Source organism: Nematolebias whitei, chromosome 13, assembly GCF_014905685.2.
Source record: "Nematolebias whitei isolate Nwh7 chromosome 13, NemWhi1, whole genome shotgun sequence".
Taxonomy (NCBI): Eukaryota; Metazoa; Chordata; class Actinopteri; order Cyprinodontiformes; family Rivulidae; genus Nematolebias; species Nematolebias whitei.
Window position 1 is genome coordinate 5013233 of NC_056510.1, and position 25393 is coordinate 5038625.

A 25393-nucleotide genomic window follows, 5' to 3' on the forward strand; every position below is an offset into this window, starting at 1 on the left:
ACTTTCATTCTGAGATTTTGGTTTTGGAAACTTTAATTCCTCTTTTTTTGGATGTAAATCACATTTTTTGGATGATTGTTTCCTCTGGTATCAGATGCTGTGCAGCTGGAAGGATTTTTACTGAAACTTTTTAAGTTTTGGACATTTGTTATGATGCGTAACCATGGCAGCAAGGCAGTTTTCTACAACCAACAGCTCAAAAGCTCAAATAATATCTCAGCTACAGCCCCAAATCTCAAATGAGTTGAAAAGGATGTTCTGTGGACGCATGCCCATCTACCTGCCGGCTGTGCTCGAGTGCTTGACCACAGAGATCCTGGAACTAGCAGGAAACCCGGCTCATGACAGCGGAAGGACAGGATTGTACCTTGGCACCTACAGTTGGCTGTCTGCAGTGACGAGGAGCTCAGCAGACTGCTGGGAGGAGTGGCCATCGCTCTAGGAGGAGTTCTGCCCGGCATTGGGGCGGTCCTACAGCCCGGAGGAACCGAGAGGTCAGCCGAGTCTGGGAGGACAGATCGGACGGCATCTGCAGCCAGTTTCTTAGGATCCACTGTGGGATGGACCTTTACAAGAGATCCTTCCTGTCTACAGCCATCAGTATCAATAACATCCTTTAATGAAATGAAGATAACGAGTTACAACAACAAATAATTTCCCTTTGGGATTAATAAAGTATTTTTGAATTGAATTGAATTGAATATAAATATTAGTGCTGGGCAAAGATTAAATTTTTTTATGGCAATTAATCTCAAATATTTTTCTGATTAATCTCGAGAGGAACAAACTCCATGGTGCATTTGTGAACCGAAATCTGCCGCTCCAACAGAACTGGACTTCAGCTCTCCACCGGCTTGCGTTTGACTCGCTTTCCTGTTAGTAATTGATCAAGGCAACGCAAGCTTCAATGTGATTGGATGTAATCCTTGTTGAGGCAGACCCTGTCTCGCTCTCAAGCTGGAAAGCCAGCCCCCGGCCAGAGTGTTGTGTGTGTTTTTTCATAGACGCTTAGGAGAGAAATTAAGGAGGAAAATGGAACATAATAGTATTAACGTACGTTAAAATAATTGTCTGCGTTAACCATTTGCTGCATTAACACAATAATAACGAGTTAACATGAACAGCCTTTATATATATATTTTTTTCTTTTTTTTAACAAGCACATAGATGTTTAACAATCCTTTAACACACACCAAAATGCAGGAAATTGCATCTACTTTGTTCAAAAAATTGAATAAAGTAGATGTCCCTACTAGATAGATGCCACCCCACCCCCGCCCGCCCGCCATTTGCGTTCTGGCATTGATTGGTTTACAGACTAAGCCCTGTTACTTGGTATGACTACTGCTGTTATGATTCTGTTCAGTTTTATGTAAAGAGTTTTCTGTAATAATTTGAAGAAGTGGCAATACGTTTTTTATGCTCGTTAAGTGAATAGGTAAAGTTTTGAAGTGGTTTTTGATGCTGTTAATTTTCGCAAAATGGTAATTTTTGGAAGTTGAAATAAAAAAATTTAATTAAGTATGTCTTGAATGAAAAATACACCATGTTTAAATGTAAAAAAAAATGTATTAACACTATTAAAGAATAGGTCTTAAGTATTTATTTTACACAAATATTTCCATTGCATTAAAGAGACAAATTGAAGAAAATTATTTAACAAACATGAGGGTTATGAGGGGGTCCCTGAAACTTTTTCTCCCCGTTAGGGGTCCCTGGACCCAAAAATTTTGAGAACCCCTGATCTAAAGAACAAAAAGAACTTTGGTCACATCAGTCCAAAAACATGTTTGCAGAATGAGCGTACTGCAAACAACATTTTCTTTGGACTACAACAGAATTGTTAACTGGATTGTTAACAATTGTTAATTGTTATCTTTTTTGCATCCATCCAAAGGACCTGACTTAACTTTGTTAGAATTGTTAACTGTTCTTTCTAAAAAAAAAGTTCTCTACTGTACAATATATTTTGACTTAAAATATTTACTTCAACACGCTCTGTATCTTTCTTCAGTTGCTCCTGAGGCAGAGCTGAGTGCTGAATTGAAAGAAGGTCTGCAGCTTCAGGCCGGTGCCACCATGAAGTTGTATGCAACCATCAAGGGTCGTCCCAGTCCTCGTATTACTTGGGCAAAAATGAACACCAACATCAAGGACCGTCAGGGCATTGTCATCAAATCCAGCAACACAGACACCATGGTGGTGGCAGAGAAGGTCAACAGATACGATGCTGGCAAATACGTTTTGAATTTAGAGAGTTCAGCTGGCATGAAGATGTACACCATTACTGTCAAAGTCTTTGGTAAGAGAACTTAATTAGGAAGTTATTTGGTCTTTGTTTAAAATAAATTAGATTCTTGAATTTTCCCCAAGATCATGTCCATCCATCCATCCAGCCAGCCTGCCAGCCACAAATTCTAAAACTAAATTTTTAATGATATTATTGGCTGCACTAATTGCAAAAATCTGCATTCTCTAAAATGAAAAAAAAAAATTATAATAATTTTTGGAGTTCAGGGCCATAATTTATTATGTTTATGTTTGTGATTCCAGACACTCCTGGACCACCAGCAAATCTAATGGTGAAAGAAACATCCAAAGACAGTGCTGAAATCTTCTGGGATGCTCCTCTGATTGATGGTGGCTATGAAGTCACCCACTACATAGTGGAGAAGCGTGACACTGAGAGAAAGGCCTGGTCTGTTGTCTCAAACAATTGCACCAAGACATCATTTAGGGTTCAAGAGCTGGATGCCGGCCGGTCCTACTGCTTCAGAGTGTCAGCAGTCAACCAGCTTGGTAAAGGAGAAGCTTGTGAGACAGCTGATTCTGTCAGAGCAACAGGTGGGTTGAATAAGTCAAATATTTATGTTGTTCTTAAACAAAAGTCAAATTCACCTAATTTAAATTTCAGAGGAGCCTGGGCCTGTCATGGACTTTAAAACCCTGCTGGTGACCAAGGATTCTTGTACTCTAAGCTGGAAGAAACCCCTCAGTGATGGTGGCAGTCGCATTATTTGCTATGTGCTAGAAGTTCTTAATGGTGATGACAAATACAAGGAGCTTATGAGGTCCAAGAATATGCAGTACAGTGCCAAGGACCTGGTAGAGGGAAGAGAGTACACCTACCGAGTCAAAGCTATAAATGATTCAGGAGAGGGTTCTGCTAAAGAACTAAAGGTGATCGCCAAAGATCAGATTGGTAAGTATTTATTTATTCTTGTGAAAATTCCATTCAAAGAGATATAGAACCATGCAGAGTTCAATGATAATGATTCAAATTATTTTTTTATTCTTCTTTTAGTTCATCCAAGCTGTGACTTAAGAGAATTGCCCAACATGTGCTACATTGCCAAAGAGGGCAGCACTGTTCGTTTGAAGATCCCCATCATTGGCAAACCTACTCCCAAGGTTACCTGGAAGAAAGGAGAGGATGAAGACCTCACAGACACTGGCAGGGTTTGTGCAGAGTCTTCTGCAGTCAATACCACCCTTCTAATTAGGGACTGTCAAAGGAGTGACGCTGTTAAGTACACAATCACCCTGAGAAATAGTGCTGGCACCAAAGAGTCAGCCATCTTCATCAGGTAGAATTCAAAAGTGTGAAGCATATTCATTTGAATAAATGTGTGGGATTCAACAGTATCAATACTGTAAATTGTTGTCTTATGTTAGGGTGGTGGGTAAACCTAGCATTCCTGTTGGACCAATAAAATTCAAAGATATTACGGCTGATGGTGCTACACTCAAGTGGGGTGTTCCCAAGGATGATGGTGGTTCAGAGATTACCAACTATATATTGGAAAAGAGGGATTCCATCACCAATATGTGGGTGACTGTGTCCTCTACTGTGGAGACCAATGCCATGAGGGTGACCGGTCTCCATGAGGGCACAGAATACATATTCAGAGTCAGCGCTGAGAACAAATACGGTGTTGGAGAAGGACTCAAGTCTGAGCCTGTTGTAGCTAAACATCCATTCAGTAAGTTACTCTTTTTTATTCTGATTTGAGTTAGTCCTGATCAAAAAGTGTTTCTTCTAATAACTTTAAAACAATGTTTTTTCACAGATGTACCGGATGCACCTGCACCTCCACAGATCATGAGCATGCGCCATGACTTTGCATACTTGACCTGGTCTGACCCCAGAAAGACTGGAGGATCACCTATCACTGGTGCAGTTTGCTTTAAAACTTTTGAAACTCTTCTTTAAACTGGTTATTTTGTACCTGTTTTATATACATGTTATTAATAGTTTTTGTTTTGTAAATTTATGAATGTGAGTTGAGCTTAATCAGAATTTTTTTGCTGCGCTTTGTTTCTTTGTTCAGGCTATCACATTGAATTTAAGGAGAGAAACAGTATGTTGTGGAAAAGGGCCAGTCCAGCCGCTTTAAAGATGAAGGAACACAAAGTAACAGGGCTGACTGAAGGTCTGGAGTATGAGTTTAGAGTAATGGCTATTAACTTGGCTGGAATTGGCAGGCCAAGTGCTCCAACTGATCCACAGGTGGCACTGGATCCCATTGGTAAGTTTAAAAGAATGAAGGTAGAACCATATAGAGAAACAAACCATTTGCACATTCAAATTTGTATTCTTATTTTATATCAATAGATGCTCCTGGTAAACCTGATATAATCAGCATCACCAGAAGCAGTGTGACACTTCAGTGGACTGAGCCTCAGTTTGACGGTGGCCACAGGCTGACTGGCTACATTGTGGAGAAGCGAGATCTGCCTTCCAAGATCTGGGTGAAAGCCAACAATGTGAATGTTGTGGAACCTGCATTTACAGTTGTTGATTTACAAGAGGGATGCAAATATGAGTTCAGAATCAGGGCGAAGAATGCTGCTGGTGCCCTCAGCCCACCTTCGGAGCAGACAGATACCATTATCTGTACAGATGAATATGGTGAGATGAACAGCATTATGCATATTTAGTGAGGTACCATGAGATTGTACTGTTGATTAGTATATGAGATAATAGATTAAATGTCTCCAATTTTCTCCAACAGCTGCACCAACGATTATAATTGATGCTCAAGTGAAGGAAGGACTGACCGTCCGTGCTGGTGACACAATTGTTATCACTGCCACAAGCATTTTAGGCAAACCTGCACCAACTTCATGCTGGTCTAAGGGAGGAAAGTATTTTAAGCCATCTGACCTTGTTCAGATTGAAACGACTGCTACGTCTTCCACTCTGTCTGTAAAATATGCGGGCAGGAAAGATTCTGGGGAATACACTATTACTGCCAGCAACCCCTTTGGTGTAAAAGAAGAAACTGTCAAGGTCAAGGTTCTGGATGTTCCTAGTGCTCCTGGGCCCATTGAATGCAGTGGTATTTCCTCTATAAAGGTTACTCTTACCTGGCCAGCCCCTACTGAAGATGGAGGCTCTCCTATTAAATATTACACCCTGGAAAAGAGGGAGACTAGCCGTCTTCTCTGGACAGTCTTGGAAGAGAAGGTCATTGACTGTCACTACGTGGCCAACAAACTCATTCAAGGGAATGAGTACTTCTTTAGAGTCTCTGCTGTGAACCAGTATGGTGCCAGTGAACCATCTCATTCTGAGGCTGTCAAGATGATTGATAGATTTGGTATGTACAGTTTGTTTATTTGATCAGGCTATTATTTGTATTTATCTTATTTAACTGATAATTTAACAACAAAATATTTGTCTGTCTACTGCATTTCTCAAATCTGTCTTGAAGCAGACATTTTCTTTCTTTAGAATTAATTATGTGTTTCTCTTTCTTGCAGGTCCTCCTGGTCCACCTTCTAAACCAGAAGTTGAGAAAGTTGATGGACATGCAGTCACTTTGAACTGGAAAAGACCAGCTGAAGATGGAGGAAGTGACATAATAGGTTACTGTATTGAGAAAAAGGAAAGGAAGACTATGAGGTGGTTCAGAGCATCCAAGAAATCCATTGCTGAACTCAGCTTTGAAGTCACGGGTCTCACAGAGGGTGTTGAGTATGAGTTCCGTGTTCTTGCTGAGAATAAAGCTGGTTTTGGAGAGCCAAGTGAACCTTCTATACCTGTCAAAACAATAGTTGCTGCTTGTAAGTGAAAATAATTGAGAACCATGCCATTACAGGTTGTTTTTGTTGTTTACAATTTTACATTTAGCATACTAACCATTTTGTTTATTTCTTAGTTGTACCAGGACCTCCAGTCAATCCAAGAGTTACAGACACAACCAAGACAACTGCTACTTTGAACTGGGGAAAACCTCTGGATAATGGTGGACTTGAAGTCACTGGATATGTGATTGAGCACAAAAAGGAAGAAACAGAAGAATGGATTAGGGATACTCCTTCAAAACCACTCAGGATCACCGAGTTTGTGGTTCCTGACCTGCAAACTGGTGTAAAGTACTACTTTAGAATTAGTGCTGTAAATGCTAAGGGGACAGGTGAACCTGCAGAAACTCAGGAACTGGTTGAGATTGTAGAACATGCTGCTATACCTGACTTGGAGTTGGATATTGAGCTACGGAGAACCCTAGTTGTCAGAGCTGGTTGTTCTATCCGGCTCTTTGTGCCAATTAAAGGTCGCCCTACTCCTACTGTCACTTGGACAAAAGAGGACGGTCCTGTTCCACGTGCAGTCATAGACAGCACTGAGTCATTCACAATGCTTCTTATTCCAGAGAGTTCAAGAATAGATGCTGGCAAATATGAGCTTACCCTTGAAAACTCAGCTGGAAAGAAGAGCGCTGATATTCATGTAAGAGTTTTAGATTCACCTGGACCTCCTCTTAACCTAAAACCAATAAATATTGACAAGGAAAGTATTACACTTCAGTGGGAGATGCCTCTCATTGATGGAGGATCCAAGATCACAAACTACATAATTGAGAAACGAGAATCAACACGAAAGGCTTTTGCTACTGCAGTTACAAAATGCCCAAACACTTCAGTCAGAATTGGTGAAATGGGTGAAGGTTGTGAATACTACTTCAGAGTGTCTGCTGAGAATGAGTATGGAATTGGTGAAGCAGTTGAAACTACTGATCCAATTCGTGCATCCCAAGCACCGACTCCTCCAGACAGTATCATCCCTACTGATATCACAAAGAGCTCTGTAAGCCTGATTTGGACCAAACCTAAACATGATGGTGGAAGCAGAATCTCAGGATATGTTCTAGAAGCCAAGAAGAAGGGAACTGACCAATGGGCCCATGTTACAACAGTCAAGTCCATGGACTTCACAGTGAAGAATCTCAATGAGAATGAGGAATATGTTTTCCATGTCATGGCTGTCAACCAGTCTGGCAGAAGTCTTCCACGTGAGAGCAAACCCATTATTATCAAAGATTGTACATCTCTTCCTGAGTTTGACCTACGAGGTGTATGTCAAAAGACTGTTATTGCCAAAGCTGGAGATGACATTAAAGTTGAAATTCCAGTTATGGGACGTCCCAGACCAACAATCTCTTGGCAAAAGGATGGAGCAGCCCTGAAACTCACACAAAGATCTAATGTAGAAACCACTTCTGCTACTACAATTATTACTATCAATGAATGCACAAGAGCTGACAGTGGTCTGTATACTATGACAGCAAAGAACGTTGTTGGATCTGTGACAGACAACATATTTGTCAAAGTACATGATGTGCCAGGGCCACCTAAAGGACCAGTTAAGATTGTGGAAATATCTCGTACATACTGTGTCTTTTCATGGGAAACTCCAGAGAATGATGGAGGAGTTCCAATAAACAATTATGTGGTTGAGCTTAGGGACACCACTTCCCAGACATGGACTGACCTGTCTTCCTCTGTGATACGTACGATGTTCAAAGCAATACGGTTGAATACTGGATCAGAGTACCAGTTCAGAATAAAAGCTAAAAACAGATATGGTGTTGGACCTCCCATCACATCAGAAGCAGTAGTGGCTGCATATCCATTCAAAGTACCTGGACCCCCTGGTACACCGAGTGTAGTTGCTTTCACCAAAGACTCAATAACAATTGGCTGGAATGAACCAGTGTCCGATGGTGGAAATGAAGTCATTGGTTATCATGTTGAGAGGAAGGAAAGAAGTAGCATTATATGGCATAAGATCAGTAAGGGTATTGTGACTGGAAATATATTCAAGTCTACAGGACTTGAAGATGGAGTGGCTTATGAGTTTCGTGTCATGGCTGAAAACATGGCTGGAATTGGTAAATCCAGTAAAGCCTCTGAAGCAATTCTGGCCTTGGACCCCGTAGACCCACCAAGTCAGCCGTTGCCAATTTTAGTAAACAAAAATGCCATCACTATTCAATGGACAAAGCCTGAGTATGATGGTGGCTTTAAGATCACTGGCTACACTGTGGAAAAGAGAGAGTTACCTGCTGGTCGCTGGATCAGAGCTAACTTCACCAACATTATAGAGACAACATTCACTGTCAGTGGGCTGACTGAGGACACATCCTATGAGTTTCGTGTTATGGCCAGAAACTCAGCTGGAGCAGTGAGCATGCCATCTGAGCCCACTGATTCGATTACCTGCAAAGATGACATAATTGAACCACGTATCATGGTTGATGCCATCTTTAGGGACACTGTTCTACTGAAAGCAGGGGAATCCTTCAAGCTTGAAGCAGATATAGCTGGTCAGCCAACCCCATCTATGGTTTGGACAAAGAATGGAAAGGAAGTTGAGAATACAATGAAACTTGAGGTTAGGTTCACTGAACTGACAACCACTCTAACAAACAAGGACTCTGTCAGACCAGATGGTGGTGAATTTGTTTTGACTGCCACTAATGTTGGTGGTTTTGCAAAGCACATTTTTAATGTTAAAGTGCTTGATAGACCTGGAGCACCAGTTGGACCTCTAAAGGTGTCTGATGTAACTGCTGATAATTGTGTACTTACGTGGGCTCCACCAGCAGATGATGGTGGTGCCAAGATTGAAGGATATGTGATCGAGAAACGTGAATCAAGTAGACTGGTTTGGACCAATGTAGTTTCAGGCTTGCAGGTCACACAACACAAAGTAACTAAGCTTCTCAAAGGAAATGAGTACATCTTCAGAGTAATGGCTGTGAACAAATTTGGACTTGGTGAGTCTCTTGAATCAGAACCTACTATTATAGATAACCCGTATGGGATCTCAGATCCACCTGAAAATCCAGAAGTGACAGCTATTACTAAAGATTCAATGGTTGTCATGTGGCAAGCACCTAAGTGTGATGGTGGAACTCCCATTACAAACTACATTATTGAAAAGAAAGACAGAGCTGCACTTCGTTGGGTAAAGTGTAACACAAGAAAAGTCAAAGATCTCCAGTTCAAGGCAACAGGCCTTGTTCCAGGACATGAATATGAATTTAGAATAACTGCTGAGAATGCTGCTGGACTAAGTACACCAAGTGTTCCCAGTTTGTTTTATAAGGCCTCCGATGCACTGTACAAGCCAGGGGCTCCATGCAACCCTAGAATTTTGGACACAACCAAGTCCTCAATTACTGTTGCCTGGAACAAACCTGTATATAATGGTGGCTCAGAAATCACTGGTTATATTGTTGAGACCTGTATCCCACATGAGAAGGAAGAAGAGGAGGAATGGTCAATTGTGACACCCAAGGATGGTCTCCTTGCAACCTCATTTACTATTACTAATCTAAAAGAGAATCAGGAGTACAAGATTAATATATCTGCAATCAACAGTGAAGGAATTGGAGATGCAGCTTCTGTACCAGGAAATCCCAAGGCAGAGGACAGACTTCTCCCACCTGAAATTGACTTGGATGCTGATCTCCGCAAAGTGGTTAGTCTTAGAGCATGTTGTTCTCTTAGACTGTTTGTGCCAATTAGAGGCAGGCCAGCTCCTCAGGCTAAATGGACTAAAGGTGATGGTGAGACGATAGAAAGGGCAACTATTGACAGTACATCATCATACACATCACTTGTAATTGAAAATGTCAACAGATTTGACAGTGGAAAATATAATCTTATGGTTGAAAATAGCTCTGGCTCCAAAACCGTAACAGTCCAGGTCAGAGTTCTTGATACACCAAGTGCTCCACAAAATCTAAAAATTACATTGGTCACAAATCAAGCAGTCACTCTAACATGGGATCCACCAGTAAATGATGGGGGAGTCAAGATTAAGAACTATATAGTTGAAAAACGTGAGTCAACAAGGAAAGCATATGCCACAGTTAATGCTATTTGTCATAACACCACCTTCACAGTTGACCAGCTCCTAGAGGGATGCAATTATTATTTTAGAGTTTTGGCTGAAAATGAATATGGCATTGGCTTGCCCATTGAGACTGCTGAATCAGTTAAAGTGTCTGAAAAACCACAGCCACCTGGCAAAATCACTCTTAAGGACATTACCAAAAACAGTGTGACTCTCTCTTGGGAGAAGCCAGAGCATGATGGTGGTAGCAGAGTGGGCTGTTACATTGTTGAGATTCAGCCTAAAGGTGTTGATAAGTGGGCACAGGCTATGATTGTAAAGGATACCGAAGCCACTATCAGTGGACTAAATGCAGGGGAAGAATATATGTTCCGTGTAGCAGCCAAAAATGAGAAAGGAACAAGTGACCCTCGTCAACTTGGTGTTCCTGTCATAGTAAAAGAGCTTGTGATTGCACCTGTTGCTAAAATGTTGTTTAACACATATAGTGTGTTGGCAGGTGAAGATTTGACAGTGGAATTTCCATATGTAGCACGTCCTAAAGCAGCTGTCTCCTGGGTGAGAGATGGTCAGCCTCTGAAGAGAACTACCAGAGTCAACTTTGGAGCAACTGACACAAAGCTGAACCTCACCATTAAAGAGGCAACTAAAGAGGATGTTGGTCAATATTTTGTTACTCTTAGCAACACAGCAGGAGAGACACAAGTGAATGTTGGCATTGTTGTTCTAGACAAACCAGGTCAGCCCAGTGGTCCTGTCAAAGTGGAGGAGGTCACTTCGGATAGTATAACAATCTCTTGGAACCCACCAGAATATGATGGTGGTTGCACAATCAAAAACTACTTTGTGGAAAAGAGAGACACATCCACAACTAATTGGATGGTTGTATCTCCAAACCTTGCAAGGACAAAAATTAAGGCTGGTAGGTTGAAGACTGGATCTGAGTATCAGTTTAGGATTGCAGCAGAAAACAGATATGGAAAAGGACCAGTAATTCTGTCAGAGTGTATTGTGGCTCAGTACCCATACAAGCTCCCAGGACCACCAGGAACACCAAACATTGCTGCCGCTACTAAAGACAGCATGGTTGTAGCCTGGAATGAACCTGTGAATGATGGTGGAAGTGCTATATTGGGCTACCATCTTGAACGCAAAGAGAGGAACAGCATTTTATGGGTTAAGCTAAACAAATCTCTAATTACTGATCAGACCTTCAAGACGACAGGTCTAGAACCAGGAATGGAGTATGAATACAGAGTTTATGCAGAAAACATTGTTGGAATAGGCAAAGTGAGCAAAGTGTCTGAGGGGAATATTGCAAGGGATCCTTGTGATCCTCCTGGCACTCCAGAGGCAGTAAAGATCATTAAAGACTCTGTGACTATTGTTTGGACCAAACCTGAGTATGATGGTGGTGCAAAGGTTACTGGCTACATTGTGGAAAAGAAGGAGCTTCCTGAGGGTCGTTGGGTGAAAGCCAACTTTACTAATGTCATTGAGACAGAGTATGTTGCAACTGGACTTGTGCAAAATAACCAGTATGAATTCCGTGTCATTGCCAGAAATGCTGCTGGTGTTTTCAGTCTCCCCTCTTACAGTACTGGTCCTATAACTGCCAGGGATGAGATTGAACCACCAAAAATCAGTATTGATCCTGAGTACACACAGACTGTTGTGGTTAATGCTGGAGACAATTTCAAAATTGATGCTGATGTTCATGGCAAGCCACTACCCTCTATTCACTGGATAAAAGGAGAGCAGGAACTTGGCAACACCATTCATAGAGAAATTAAAAATGCATCAACTAAAGCCTATATAAGTGTGAAAGAAGCCAAACTTTCAGATGGAGGCCAATACACTCTGCTTCTTAAAAATCCAGGAGGAGAAAAGTCTGTACAAATCAATGTGATTGTTTTAGATAAACCCGGGGAACCACAAGGACCTCTGCTTGTTACCGGGGTAAGCAAGGATCGCTGCTACTTAGTATGGAAACCACCACTTCAAGATGGTGGCAGCAACATCTCTCACTACACTGTTGAGAGGAGAGAGACAAGCAGACTAGTCTGGACGGTTGTTGATCCAAAAGTGGATAATACATGTCTAAACGTTACTAAGCTCCTAGAAGGAGATGAGTATATCTTCAGAGTCCGTGCAGTTAACCAGTTTGGAGTGGGTACACCACTTGAGTCTGCAGCTGTTTTAATCAAGGATCCATATGTAACACCTGGTTCACCAAAGAGCTTAGAAGTTTCTAAAGTTAATAAAGATTCAGTGGTGCTCAGCTGGGAGGCTCCTTCTGAAGATGGAGGCAGTCCTATAATGGGATACATAATTGAAAAACATGACAAAGAAGGAGTAAGATGGACAAGATGCAACAGGCAAACAGTCACAGATTTGACTTTCAAAGTAACTGGACTCCTGGAAAGTCATATTTATGAATTCAGAGTTGCAGCTGAGAACGCTGTAGGTGTTGGTGATCCAAGTACTCCAACTGTATTCTACAAATGTCTTGATCCCGTCTTTCGACCTGGCCCACCACACCATCCAAAGGTCACTGACACAACAAAATCCTCAGTATTTCTATCATGGGGAAAACCTGCATGCGATGGAGGTTGCGAGATTCAGGGATATATTATTGAGTACTGCACTGCCACAGAGAGAAGTGAGCAAGCTGAACCCACAGATGCACCTGCTGAGGAATGGAAAATATGTACACCACCTACAGGTGTTAAGACAACCAAATTTGAAGTTGGAAATCTGAAGGAAAATCAGTCATATAAATTTAGAGTGTGTGCTATGAACAAGGTGGGAGTTAGTGAGCATGCTGATTTCTCTGGAGATATTGTGGTGCAAGAAAGGAAAGAAGAACCAGACCTTGACATCGACCCAGAACTTAGAAAGATTGTGACCATCAAAGCTGGTACTTCCCTTAGAATGTTTATTCCAATTAAAGGAAGACCCACTCCTACCATCAAGTGGAACAAAGATGAAGCTGCTCTCAAAGAGACTGCTCAGGTTGAGATAACCAGCAGTTATACATCCCTTGTTATTGATAAAGTGAGCAGATATGACAGTGGAAAATACACAATAACTGCAGAAAACTCCAGTGGCACCAAATCTGCATTTATTGTTGTCCGTGTACTTGATACACCTAGTGCTCCTGTTAATCTTAAAGTTAAGGAAATTACAAATCAGTCAGTGACACTGGGATGGGAGCCACCTCTATTGGATGGTGGATCCAAGATCAAGAACTACATTATTGAAAAAAGAGAAAGCACACGTAAAACATATGCAGCTGTTATAACAAACTGTCATGATCTGTCATGTAAGATTGAACCACTCCAAGAAGGTTGTAGTTACTACTTCAGAGTTCTTGCTGAGAATGCTTATGGTGTTGGCCTGCCCACAGCAACTTTAGACCCTCTTAAGGTTTCAGAAGTGCCCCAGTCCCCTAAAAATTTGATTGTTACAGATCAAACTAAAACAAGTATCTCCTTAGCATGGGAAAAACCAGAATATGATGGTGGTAGTAGAGTAATGCAGTATCTCCTTGAGGTTCAGTTGAAGGGACATGATAAATGGTCTGGTGTGAACACATTTAAGACCATGGAGACCACTGTCTCAAATTTGAACCCAGGACAGGAATATCTGTTCAGAGTTACTGCTATCAATGATAAAGGAAAGAGTGACCCCAAAGTTCTTGCTGGTCCAGTGATGACCAAGGATTTGGTCTTTGAACCAGATGTCCGTCCAGCCTTCAGCAGCTACAGTATCCATGTGGGCAAAGACATGAACATTGATATTCCCATCTTTGGACGCCCTAAACCAACAGTCACGTGGACTAAGGATGGAGCTCCTTTGAAGTTCACCACCAGAGTCAATATTCTCAATACTGTAACACATACAACATTAAGCATTAAGGAGGCAGCAAATGATGATGGTGGCATGTACTGTATAAATGCCATAAACTCAGAAGGAAAGAAGGACACAGCGATTGAAATTATTGTACTTGACAAACCTGGCCCTCCATCTGGTCCTGTTAGATTTGATGAAATCACAACACAGAGTGTCACCATTTCATGGAATCCACCAAAACACAATGGGGGGTGTCAAATATCTAACTACATTGTTCAAAAGAGAGATACTACCACAGCATCGTGGGAGAATGTGAACACCAACTGTGCCAGAACAACTATCAAAGTTATTAGACTGAAAACAGGAGCAGAATACCAGTTTAGGATCATTGCCCAGAACCGCTATGGAAAGAGTCAAGGTCTAGATTCATCAACTGTAGTTGCTCAATACCCATACAGAGAGCCAGGCCCACCAGGCACTCCTTTCATTTCTTCTCTTTCTAGAGACCACCAGATTGTTGAGTGGCATGAGCCTATCACAGATGGAGGAAGTTCTGTTCTTGGCTACCATCTAGAAAGGAAAGAGAGGAATAGTATTCTCTGGGTCAAAATCAACAAGACTCTTATTCACGAAACCAGATTCAAGAGTCACCCACTGGAAGAAGGTATTGAGTATGAATACAGGGTTTATGCTGAAAATATTGTTGGCATTGGCAGAAGTAGTAAGGTCTCAGAGGGTTGTGTTGCCCGTGACCCATGTGATCCACCTGGTACACCAGAGGCCATCCGTGTGACAAAAGATACTATTGTTATTCAGTGGACTAAACCAGAATATGATGGAGGCAGTAATATCACTGGCTATTTCATAGAAAAGCGTGATTTGCCAGAAGGCAGGTGGGTAAGGGCAAACTTCACTAATGTGATTGAGACCCAGTTTACTATTACTGGACTAACTGAAAATGCGCAGTATGACTTTAGAATTTTTGCTAAAAATGCTGTTGGCACTGTCAGCAAGCCATCATACAACAGTGGACCTATAACTGCAAGTGATGAAGTGGAAGCACCTAAATTTTCGATTGATCCTGCTTTTACCAAGACTATCATTATTAATGCAGGAGAGACATTCAAGTTAGATGCAGATGTCCATGGCAAGCCACTGCCTACAATCCAGTGGTTTAAAGATGAAAAGCCAGTTGAGAATACACTCAGAAGGAAAATCAAAAATACAGAAAACCATGCAATGATCGTCGTTAAGGACTCTGTTAGAATTGATGGTGGAACTTACACACTCCTCCTAACAAATGAGGCTGGTAGTGAAACAGTTCCATTCAAAGTTGTGGTTTTGGATAGACCTAGCCCATGTGAAGGACCCTTCCACATCACAGGAGTAGCAGAAGATAGATGCACACTGACGTGGTGTGCACCTCTAGATGATGGAGGTAGTCCTATTACACATTATATCATTGAAAGAAGAGAGACCAGCCGTCTTGCTTGGACTGTTGTTTCCAGCAGCTGTAATACCACATATTACAAAATTACCAAATTACTGGAGGGCAATGAATACATGTTCCGTGTAATAGCAGTAAACTCTTATGGTGTCAGCGATCCACTTGACTCTTCTGCAGTTATTATGAGAAACCCATTTGTTCCACCTGGTTCACCTCACATTGAAGATGTATCTTATATTGCCCATGATGGCATGACAATCAGCTGGTCTTCCCCTGAAACTAATGGAGGCAGTGAGATTACTAACTACATAATTGAGAAGAAGGACAGAGCTGGAATCAAATGGACAAGATGCAACAGACATAAAGTTACTGATCTCTCATACAGAGTTACAGGCCTCACAACAGACCATGAATATGAATTCAGAGTATCTGCTGAGAACATAGTTGGAGTAGGAGAACCAAGCCTTCCCAGTTCATATTATAAGGCCTCTGACCCCAAGTACAAACCTGGTGCACCAGCATATGTGAATGTGATTGATTCAACAAAATCTTCCATTACCATGTCATGGGGTAAACCACTGTCTGATGGTGGTACTGCCATTCAAGGATACATTGTGGAAATATGCAAGGCTGAAGAGGAGACATGGACCATAGTTACTCCGCCTACTGGCCTGCGTGTCAACAAGTATGAAATTGCAAAACTTACTGAGGGCCAGGAGTACAAGATACAAGTGTGTGCATTGAACAAAATTGGAGTTGGTGAGCCAGCTGTTCTTGCTGGAACTGCCAAACCTGAGGAAAGAGTGGATCTACCACACATCCATCTTGACTCTGAGCTGAGGAAGGGCATTACAGTGAAAGCTGGTGGGTCTGTTAGAATCTATGTTCCTTTCAAGGGCAGGCCAATACCTGAGATTAAATGGACAAAGGATGAGGGAGATCTCTCTGAAAAGGCTGTTGTGGAGAAAGCTATCAACTTCACACAGCTGTCAATTGACTCATGTGACAGGAGTGACTCAGGAAAATACTCACTGACCTTGACTAATAGTAGTGGTTCTGTCTCAGACTTTGTTTCAGTTAAGATTTTAGACACACCAGGGGCCCCACAAAATCTTGTGGTTAAAGACATCAAAAAGGACTCTGTCATTCTTACTTGGGATGCCCCACTGATTGATGGAGGGTCGAAAATCAAGAACTATGTCATTGACAAACGTGAATCAACCAGGAAAGCATATGCAAATGTATCCACAAAATGCTCCAAGACTGCATTCAAAGTTGAAAATTTGATTGAAGGAGCTATGTATTACTTCAGAGTTATGGCTGAAAATGAATATGGAGTTGGCCAGGCTGTAGAAACCAAAACTGCTTCCAAAGCCTCCGAAGTACCATTACCTGTTGGAACTGTTTTCCTGACTGATGTCACCAAAACTACTGCCACTCTGACCTGGGAGAAACCTGAGCATGATGGAGGCAGTAGGATCAGTGGCTATCTGATTGAGATGCAACCAAAAGGCACCGATAAGTGGGGAGTAGCAACAAACACAAAAACATGTGAGGGGACTGTGACAGGTCTCACAGCAGGAACAGAATACCTATTTCGAATTATTGCATACAATGAGAAGGGAAAGAGTGAGCCAAAGGCACTTGCTGCACCAGTGATTGCAAGCGACATGACCATGGAGCCAAGCATTAGAATGCAATTTAACACTTACAGTGTGTTAGCTGGAAAAGATCTTAAACTAGAGTTCCCTGTGCTTGGCAGGCCCAAACCTAAAGTATCCTGGGCTAAGGACGGTCAAGCTTTCAAAGTGACATCCAGAGTTAATGTATTCAACACTCCATCAACAACTGGAATTCAAATTACAGAGGCATGCAAAGATGACTATGGCAAATATTCTATTGTTGCAACAAATAGTGTTTGCACTATTACTGAAGATGTGACTGTCATTATCCTTGACAAGCCTGGTCCACCAAAAGGTCCAGTCAAAATTATTGACGTAAGCAACACCTTTGTCCATCTTTCCTGGGAGCCCCCAGAATACACTGGTGGATGTCAAGTAAATAACTATATAGTAGAAAAGAGAGATACCACAACCTCAACATGGCAGCCAGTTATCACACAGCTGGCTAGAACAGCATTCAAGGTTTCAAAGCTGAAGACTGGTGCAGAATACCAGTTCAGAATAATTGCTGAAAACAGATATGGGAAAGGTGTGCCTCTTGACTCCAAGACCATTGTGGTGCAATATCCATACAAACCACCTGGGCCTCCAGGAACGCCATATGTAAAATATGCTACTAAAGAAATGATGATTATTGAATGGAATGAGCCGGTTAATGATGGTGGAAGTGCAATCATTGGTTACCATCTAGAAAGTAAAGAGAGAAGCAGCATCCTTTGGAACAAACTGAACAAGACTCGCATAACAGACACTCAGTTCAAGATCTGCAATCTTGAAGAGGGTATTGGATATGAATTCAGGGTTTATGCAGAAAATATTGTTGGCATCGGAAGATGCAGCAAAGTATCTGAGTCTTTTGTTGCTCGTGACCCATGTGACCCTCCCGGTGTTCCAGAAGCTGTGTCTATTTCTAAGAATCAGATCAAGATTCAGTGGACCAAGCCGCAGTATGATGGTGGCAGTAAAGTAAATGGATATATTGTAGAAAGAAAAGATCTCTCCTCCCCTGAAGGGCGCTGGGTAAGAGCTAACTTTACCAACATAATTGAGACTGAATATACAGTCACTGGTCTGGCAGAGAATGATCAGTATGAATTTAGAGTTATTGCTAGAAATGTGGCCGGAGTTTTCAGTGAACCATCAGACAGCTCTGGACCTATCACTGCTACTGATGAAGTAGAACCACCAAGGGCATCATTGGATCCAAAATACATGGATGTTATTGTTGTCAATGCTGGAGAGAGTTTGACTTTTGATGCAGATATTTATGGAAAACCAATTCCTGATGTTGTCTGGCTTAAAGAGGGCAAAGAAATGGAGAAAGCCTTACGCATTGAAGTTAAAACTACACAGAAACAGGCAGCTATGGTTATTAAGGATGTAACTAAACTTGATGGTGGTCACTATGATCTTGTTCTCAAAAATCTTGGTGGTACAAAAGCTTTCCCTATCACTGTTAAAGTTCTTGATAGACCAGGTCCGCCCATTGGACCCATGAAGGTGACTGGTGTAATGGCTGACAAATGCATTCTTGCCTGGTCTGAGCCAACTCTGGATGGTGGGGCTAGTATCAGTCACTATATTTTGGAGAAGAGAGATACCAGCAGGTTGTCATGGACAGTAGCTGTACCAAATGTCAAGGGTCTGTACCAAAAAGTAACAAATCTGCTCACAGGAAATGAATACATTTTCAGAGTGAGGGCTGTCAACAAATATGGTGCTGGTGATTATCTTGAGAGTGAGCCCATCATTGCACGCAATCCTTACAAGCCACCTAGTGCACCTGGAACTCCAGAAGCAAGTCAGATTACAAAGGATTCCATAATTCTGTCATGGACAATTCCAGAACACACAGGTGGAGTTGACATTCAAGGCTACCATCTTGAAAAGCGTGACAAAGATAGTATAAGGTGGACAAAATGCAATAGACAAAAGCTGACAGAAACCCACTTCAAGGTCACAGGTCTAACGACAGATCACTTCTATGAGTTCCGTGTTGCTGCTGAGAATGAGGCTGGAATAGGAGACCTCAGTGAGTTATCACATTTCTACAGAGCATGTGATGCCACAACACCACCTGGGCCTCCACATCACCCTAAGGTGATAGACTACACAAAGTCCTCTGTGTCTCTATCCTGGGGTAAACCTGACTTTGATGGTGGAGCCTATATCAAGGGCTACATTGTTGAAATGAGGGAGTATACACCAGTCCCTGGATCAACAGAGGAAGCAGAAGTAGCACCAGCAGTAGAGACACCTGTTGAAAAAGAATGGAATATGTGTACGCCACCTACAGGTATTCAAGCCACCAAACTCACCATTACAGACTTGAAAGAGGGTGGAGAGTACCAGTTCCGTGTCTGTGCTATCAATTCAGAGGGTGTAGGGGAGGCTGCTAATGTTCATGGAACAGTAGTTACATCTAGCAGATCAGAGGCACCAGAGATGGAGCTGGATGCAGATCTCAGAAAAGTGGTATCTGTTCGTGCTGGTGGAACTTTACGTTTGTTTGTCACTATAAGGGGAAAACCTGAACCTTCTGTGAAATGGGAGAAAATGGAGGATACTCTTACAGAGCATGCCACAGTTGATACTACTAGTTCATACACAATGCTTGTCATTGACAATGTTAACCGCTTTGATAGTGGAAAATACTCACTGACACTTCAGAACAGCAGTGGTACAAAATCTGCAGTTATTTCAGTAAGGATTTTGGACACACCAAGTCCACCACAAAACTTTGTTGTGAAGGAACTCAAGAAGGACTCAGTAACTCTTGCTTGGGATACACCGCTCAATGATGGTGGTGCAAAAATTACAAATTACATTGTTGAGAAAAGAGAGTCTGTTAGGAAGGCTTACACTACTATCACCAGCAACTGCACAGCCAACTCATTCAAGATTGAAGACCTCCCTGAGGGTGGAATTTTCTATTTCAGAGTCTCTGCTGTTAATACATATGGCCAAGGACAGATGGTTGAAACCAAAGAAATCAAAGTGTCTGAGGTACCTTTGCCCCCAAACAAAGTATCTCTTGTGGATGTGACAAAAAATTGTGTCTCACTGGCCTGGGAGAAACCTACTCATGATGGAGGAAGCAAAGTAATGTGCTACAATGTGGAATTCAAGCCTAAGACTGGTGAAAAATGGGGCACAGCATGCACAGTCAAAGTGCCAGAAGCAACTATTTCTAATTTGACTCCTAATGAAGCATATTTATTCAGAGTTATAGCAATCAACGAGAAGGGAAAGAGTGAACCTAAGGATCTAGGTTTGCCTGTGGTTGCCAAAGACATTGCAATAGAACCGTCAATAAATTTACTGTTTAACACATATAGTGTGAAGGCTGGAGATGACCTCACTCTTGAGATTCCTATAACAGGCAGGCCAAAGCCTGTTGTATCCTGGAAAAAAGATGGTCTTCCTTTGAAGCAAACAACATCAGTGACCATCTTAAATGCTGTAACCTCATCCAAAATTATCATCAAACAAGCTAACAAAGAGCATGTTGGCAAGTATGAAATCACTTTGGCCAATACTGCAGGAACTGTAACAGCTGATATTGGAGTTGTTGTCCTTGACAAACCTGGTCCACCTAAAGGGTTTAAGGTGGATGCTGTGACCTCAGACAGTATTACAATGTCCTGGTCCCAACCAGAATATGATGGTGGGTGCTCCATCAGTAACTATATAGTGGAGAAGAGAGACACAAATACACAGGAATGGCAGATGGTGGCAAGTAACGTACCCAGAATGTCTTTCAAAGCTGGTCGCCTGACACATGGCGCAGAGTACCAATTCCGCATCTATGCAGTTAATCGTTATGGAAAGAGCCCTGCCCTTGATTCACCTGGAATTACTGCTCAGTATAACTTCAAACAACCTGGACCCCCTTCTACACCCATTGTGAAACTGGCAACTAAGTCATACATGTTGGTGACCTGGAATGAGCCAGTCAGTGATGGTGGCAGTCCTGTTATAGGCTATCATCTAGAGAAGAAGGAACGTTCTAGCATTCTTTGGACAAAGATGAACAGAGGAATGATCAAAGACACAGAATTTAAAGTCGCTGGTCTTGAAAGTGGAATGATGTATGAATATCGTGTCTATGCTGAAAATGTTGCTGGTATTGGTAAATGCAGTAAAGCCTGTGAACCTGTTGCAGCCAGAGATCCATGCGATCCTCCAGGAACACCTGTGGTTACTGCGATTACAAGAACATCTGTCTCCTTATCTTGGGATAAACCAGAATATGATGGTGGAGCAAAGGTTTCTGGCTATATAGTTGAGCGTAGAGACCTTCCTGAAGGACGATGGACAAGATGCAACTTTACCAATGTGCCTGAGACCCATTATAATGTGACAGGCCTTACAGAGAACAGCCAGTATGATTTCCATGTCATCGCAAAGAATGCAGCTGGACAGTTTAGTATACCATCAGAAAACACAGGGCCCATCACCGTAAAAGATGATGTAGATCCACCACGTATCATGATGGATGTCAAATTTAGAGAGACTGTCTTTGTGAAAGCAGGAGAAACTCTAAAGATTAATGCTGATATTGCTGGACGTCCAGCCCCTCTCGTCTGCTGGACCAAGGATGGAAAAGAGATTGAGCTAAGAGCCAGGATCCAGATTGTTTCAAATGATTCAAGCACTTACATAATTGTGAAGGACTGTATCAGAAGAGATTCTGGACAGTATGTCCTGACTTTACAGAATATCACTGGAACAGTCACCATGCCAATAAATTGTGTGGTTCTAGACAGACCTGGACCCTCAGCAGGCCCTCTTCAGATCACTGGTCTCACATCTGAGGAGTGCACCCTGTCATGGGGTCCTCCTCAGGAAACTGGTGGTGCTAAAGTCACTCATTATGTTGTTGAAAAGCGTGAGACCAGTCGTTTGGCATGGACATTAGTTAATGGAGAGGTCACAAAAACCTACTTTAAAGTCACAGGTCTGCTCAAGGGCAATGAGTATATCTTCAGAGTTTTGGCTGTCAACAAGTATGGACAGGGAGAGGCCATGGAAAGTGAGACTATAAAAGTTACTGACCCATACACATTACCGACTGCTCCAGCTAGTGTTGATGTGATATCTATAACTGGAGATTCAATGACTCTCACATGGTGTAAACCAGCCAATGATGGAGGTAGTCCAATAACTGGATATGTGATTGAGCGTCGTGAAAAGACAAGCATGCGTTGGGTTAGAGTGAACAGAGATCCAGTTGTTGAGTGTTCTGCTGTAATGACAAAACTTCGAAAGGGTTGTGAGTATGACTTCAGAGTCTATGCTGAAAATGCAGCTGGTGTGAGCCCTCACAGTGAACCATCTGCAACATTTAGAGCACTTGATCCTCATGTTGTTCCTTCTTGCCCATCCAAACCAAAGGTTGTGTATTCCACTAAAGACAGTGTGTCTATTGTCTGGAAACCACCAATAAATGATGGTGGTGCACCCATTTTAGGATATAGTGTAGAATACAGAGAATTTATACGCAAACCAGAGCCAGAGGTTGAGGAAGAAGAGGAATATGATGAGGAAGAGGAACCAGAATCACCTGAAGAACTAGCAAGATGGGTTGAAACTATTCCTCTTACAAAGAGCTTGGAATTCACAATCACTGGATTAAAGACAGATGCAGAATATGAATTCTGTGTGAAGGCAATAAACAAAGTTGGAAGCAGTGTTCGTAGCCGTTATTCAGACCCAGCTGCAGCAGCAGACAGAACTTCGGAACCATCGTTTGATGTTAATATTGAGATGCGGAAAGTTCTTATTGTAAAACATGGTACATCATTTACACTGAAAGTGCCATTTAAAGGAAATCCTGTGCCATCTGCTGAATGGGTTAAGGAGGGTGTTGATCTAAAAGTAAGAGGAACCATTGAATCTACAGAATCCAGCACTTCATTAACTATTGAGAAGTCTACAAGAAATGACTCTGGAGAATACAATGTCACTATTGAATCACCACTGGGCAAGGCAACATTGCCCATGGTAGTGAAGGTGCTGGACTCCCCCGGACCCCCAGTCAATGTAAAAGTTTCATCTGTAACCAGGGATTCAGCAACTCTCATGTGGGAGGCTCCAGAAAACGATGGTGGAGATGCAGTAAAAGCCTATCATGTGGAGAAACGTGAGGCAAGTAAGAAAGCCTGGATATCTGTTACCAGCAACTGCCATGCTTTGACTTACAAGCTGGAAGAACTGCAGGAGGGAGCTGTCTATTATTTCAGAGTTATTGCAGAAAATGAACAGGGCGTTGGTGTACCTCAAGAGGCAAAGGCTGGAACAAAGATTACAGGTAACAAATAAACTGAATGACCAATGATAGTTGAAAACTTATTTGCAATATACTTGTATTTTAAATGGCTCACTGTGTGTTACAGAGGTACCAAGTCCACCCATGAAACTGGGAGTTGCAAATGTTACCAAGGACTGTGTTACCATTGCATGGACAAGACCAGAGTACGATGGTGGAAGTAGAGTCACTGGTTACCTCATTGATGCCCTGGAGAAAGGACAGACCAAGTGGGTGAAATGTGCCACTGTAAGGACCATGACTCACACCATCAAGAGCCTGAGAGAAGGAGCTGAGTACTTCTTCAGGGTTCGTGCTGAAAACCATGCTGGACTCAGTGAACCCAAGGAGATGATTGTTCCAGTTATTGTCAAGGAGATACAAGGTATTTTTTCTAGTGTTGACTAGATTTTAATAATAGTAGAAAATTACATTAAATGTTGTTTTAGATGTAGAGAGAGTGTGTATATATACATACATACATACATACATACATATATATATATATATATATATATATATATATATATATATATATATATATTAGGGATGCACCGATCCACTTTTTTAAACTTCCGATCCGATCCCAATACCTAAGTCTGAATATCGGCCGATACTGATCCAATTCCGATATCATGATCATCATTGATTTTATGAGGCTGTAATAATCTCCTCTTAAGTACAATTTGTACAAATATATGCATGCATGTCCAAAAAGGCAACTTGAGGTAAGTTTTATTAATTTTGGATGAATTTTAAAGTTAGAATTAAATTCTGCTAAGACAAAACATGTTTCTTTTGATTCCTAGCTTTAAAGTGGATATTAAAGTGATTAATTTAAGTGATTGTTTAAAGTTATTTTATATTTTTTTAATAAGGGGCAGATATAAGAATTTTTTTCTTCTTTCTGCACTCTTTTCATTCAATGTTTTCTTTTTCATGATTTTTTTTATTTTGTTTCTTTTAAATGAATGAATTAAATTAAATAAAATGTTAAATGGCTTCAAACAACTGCTAAGTTAATGGCATAAACCAACAGACATGTTCCTGTTTTTAGTATTTTACATCACTTTATAATGTAGCTGTTTTTGTTTTTAATATAATTTTCAAAACATATGTTTTTTTATGATTGTTTACTGTTGTACTGATAAATATCTCCTGGAGGGTAAACTATATCTTGGCTGCAAGTATCAAGCTGTGAAATCCTTCGTTTTCTACAAGTGATAGTGGATGGTCATGAATCATGATGAACTTTAGCAACTTCTCTGTAAACATTTGAGCTCTGTAGTTTCAGCGATGTCTTCTTCTTGTTCAATCTGAAGCAAGCAGCCTGATTTGGGGCAGCCGCGCTCAGTCTGTCCCTCCTCGGACACGGGCAGACTGAGCGGGGCAGATTGGACATGGCTGGCCGGGGTCGAGTCGCCTCTTTCCGGTTGAGCAAAGAGCAGCGCCTCGCTGAAGCTGCGAAGCTCGAATGTCCATCGTAAAACTAACTTTACTGTGGTTTAATGTGGCGCTATGGCTCTGCAGACATTGCACGTTGCTGTCTTGTTTTGTGCTGTTTCTAAAGTAAAATACTTCCACACAGCGGACATGTTTAGATGAAAAGTTTATGTGTTAGCCACAATGCTGCTAACTCAGCCCTCAGGTTGTAGCTGGCTGCAAACTATGAACTGGATTTCCTGAATGTGAGGTGGGTCTTATTACTCTGGGTTCATGAGACACGCCGCCGTTCAGGAAATCCATTCCGTAGTTTGAAGCCAACATGGATCATGGATCGGAAATATCGGCAGGTGGATCAGAAAAATCCGATACGTAAATTACGCTGGTATCGGAGGCCGATACCGATACTGGATCGGATCGGCCCCATCCCAAATATATATATATATATATATATATATATATATATATATATATATAAAGGCATTTTAAACCCTTCCCACACTCTT

General features: G+C 41.7%; 1 protein-coding gene across 1 annotated transcript in view; it reads left to right on the top strand.

The window, feature by feature from the left end:
• The window catches only part of ttn.1 (titin, tandem duplicate 1), a gene marked incomplete in the record, with an annotated part of 170421 nt that overhangs the window by 118348 nt on the left and 26680 nt on the right, over nucleotides 1-25393 (top strand). Inside the window, 12 exon segments of the mRNA XM_037686817.1 lie at nucleotides 2015-2302; nucleotides 2554-2844; nucleotides 2915-3202; nucleotides 3305-3587; nucleotides 3676-3983; nucleotides 4071-4175; nucleotides 4332-4529; nucleotides 4616-4912; nucleotides 5016-5603; nucleotides 5767-6069; nucleotides 6165-23447; nucleotides 23533-23829. Of these exon segments, the coding sequence (XP_037542745.1) occupies nucleotides 2015-2302; nucleotides 2554-2844; nucleotides 2915-3202; nucleotides 3305-3587; nucleotides 3676-3983; nucleotides 4071-4175; nucleotides 4332-4529; nucleotides 4616-4912; nucleotides 5016-5603; nucleotides 5767-6069; nucleotides 6165-23447; nucleotides 23533-23829 (20529 nt within the window).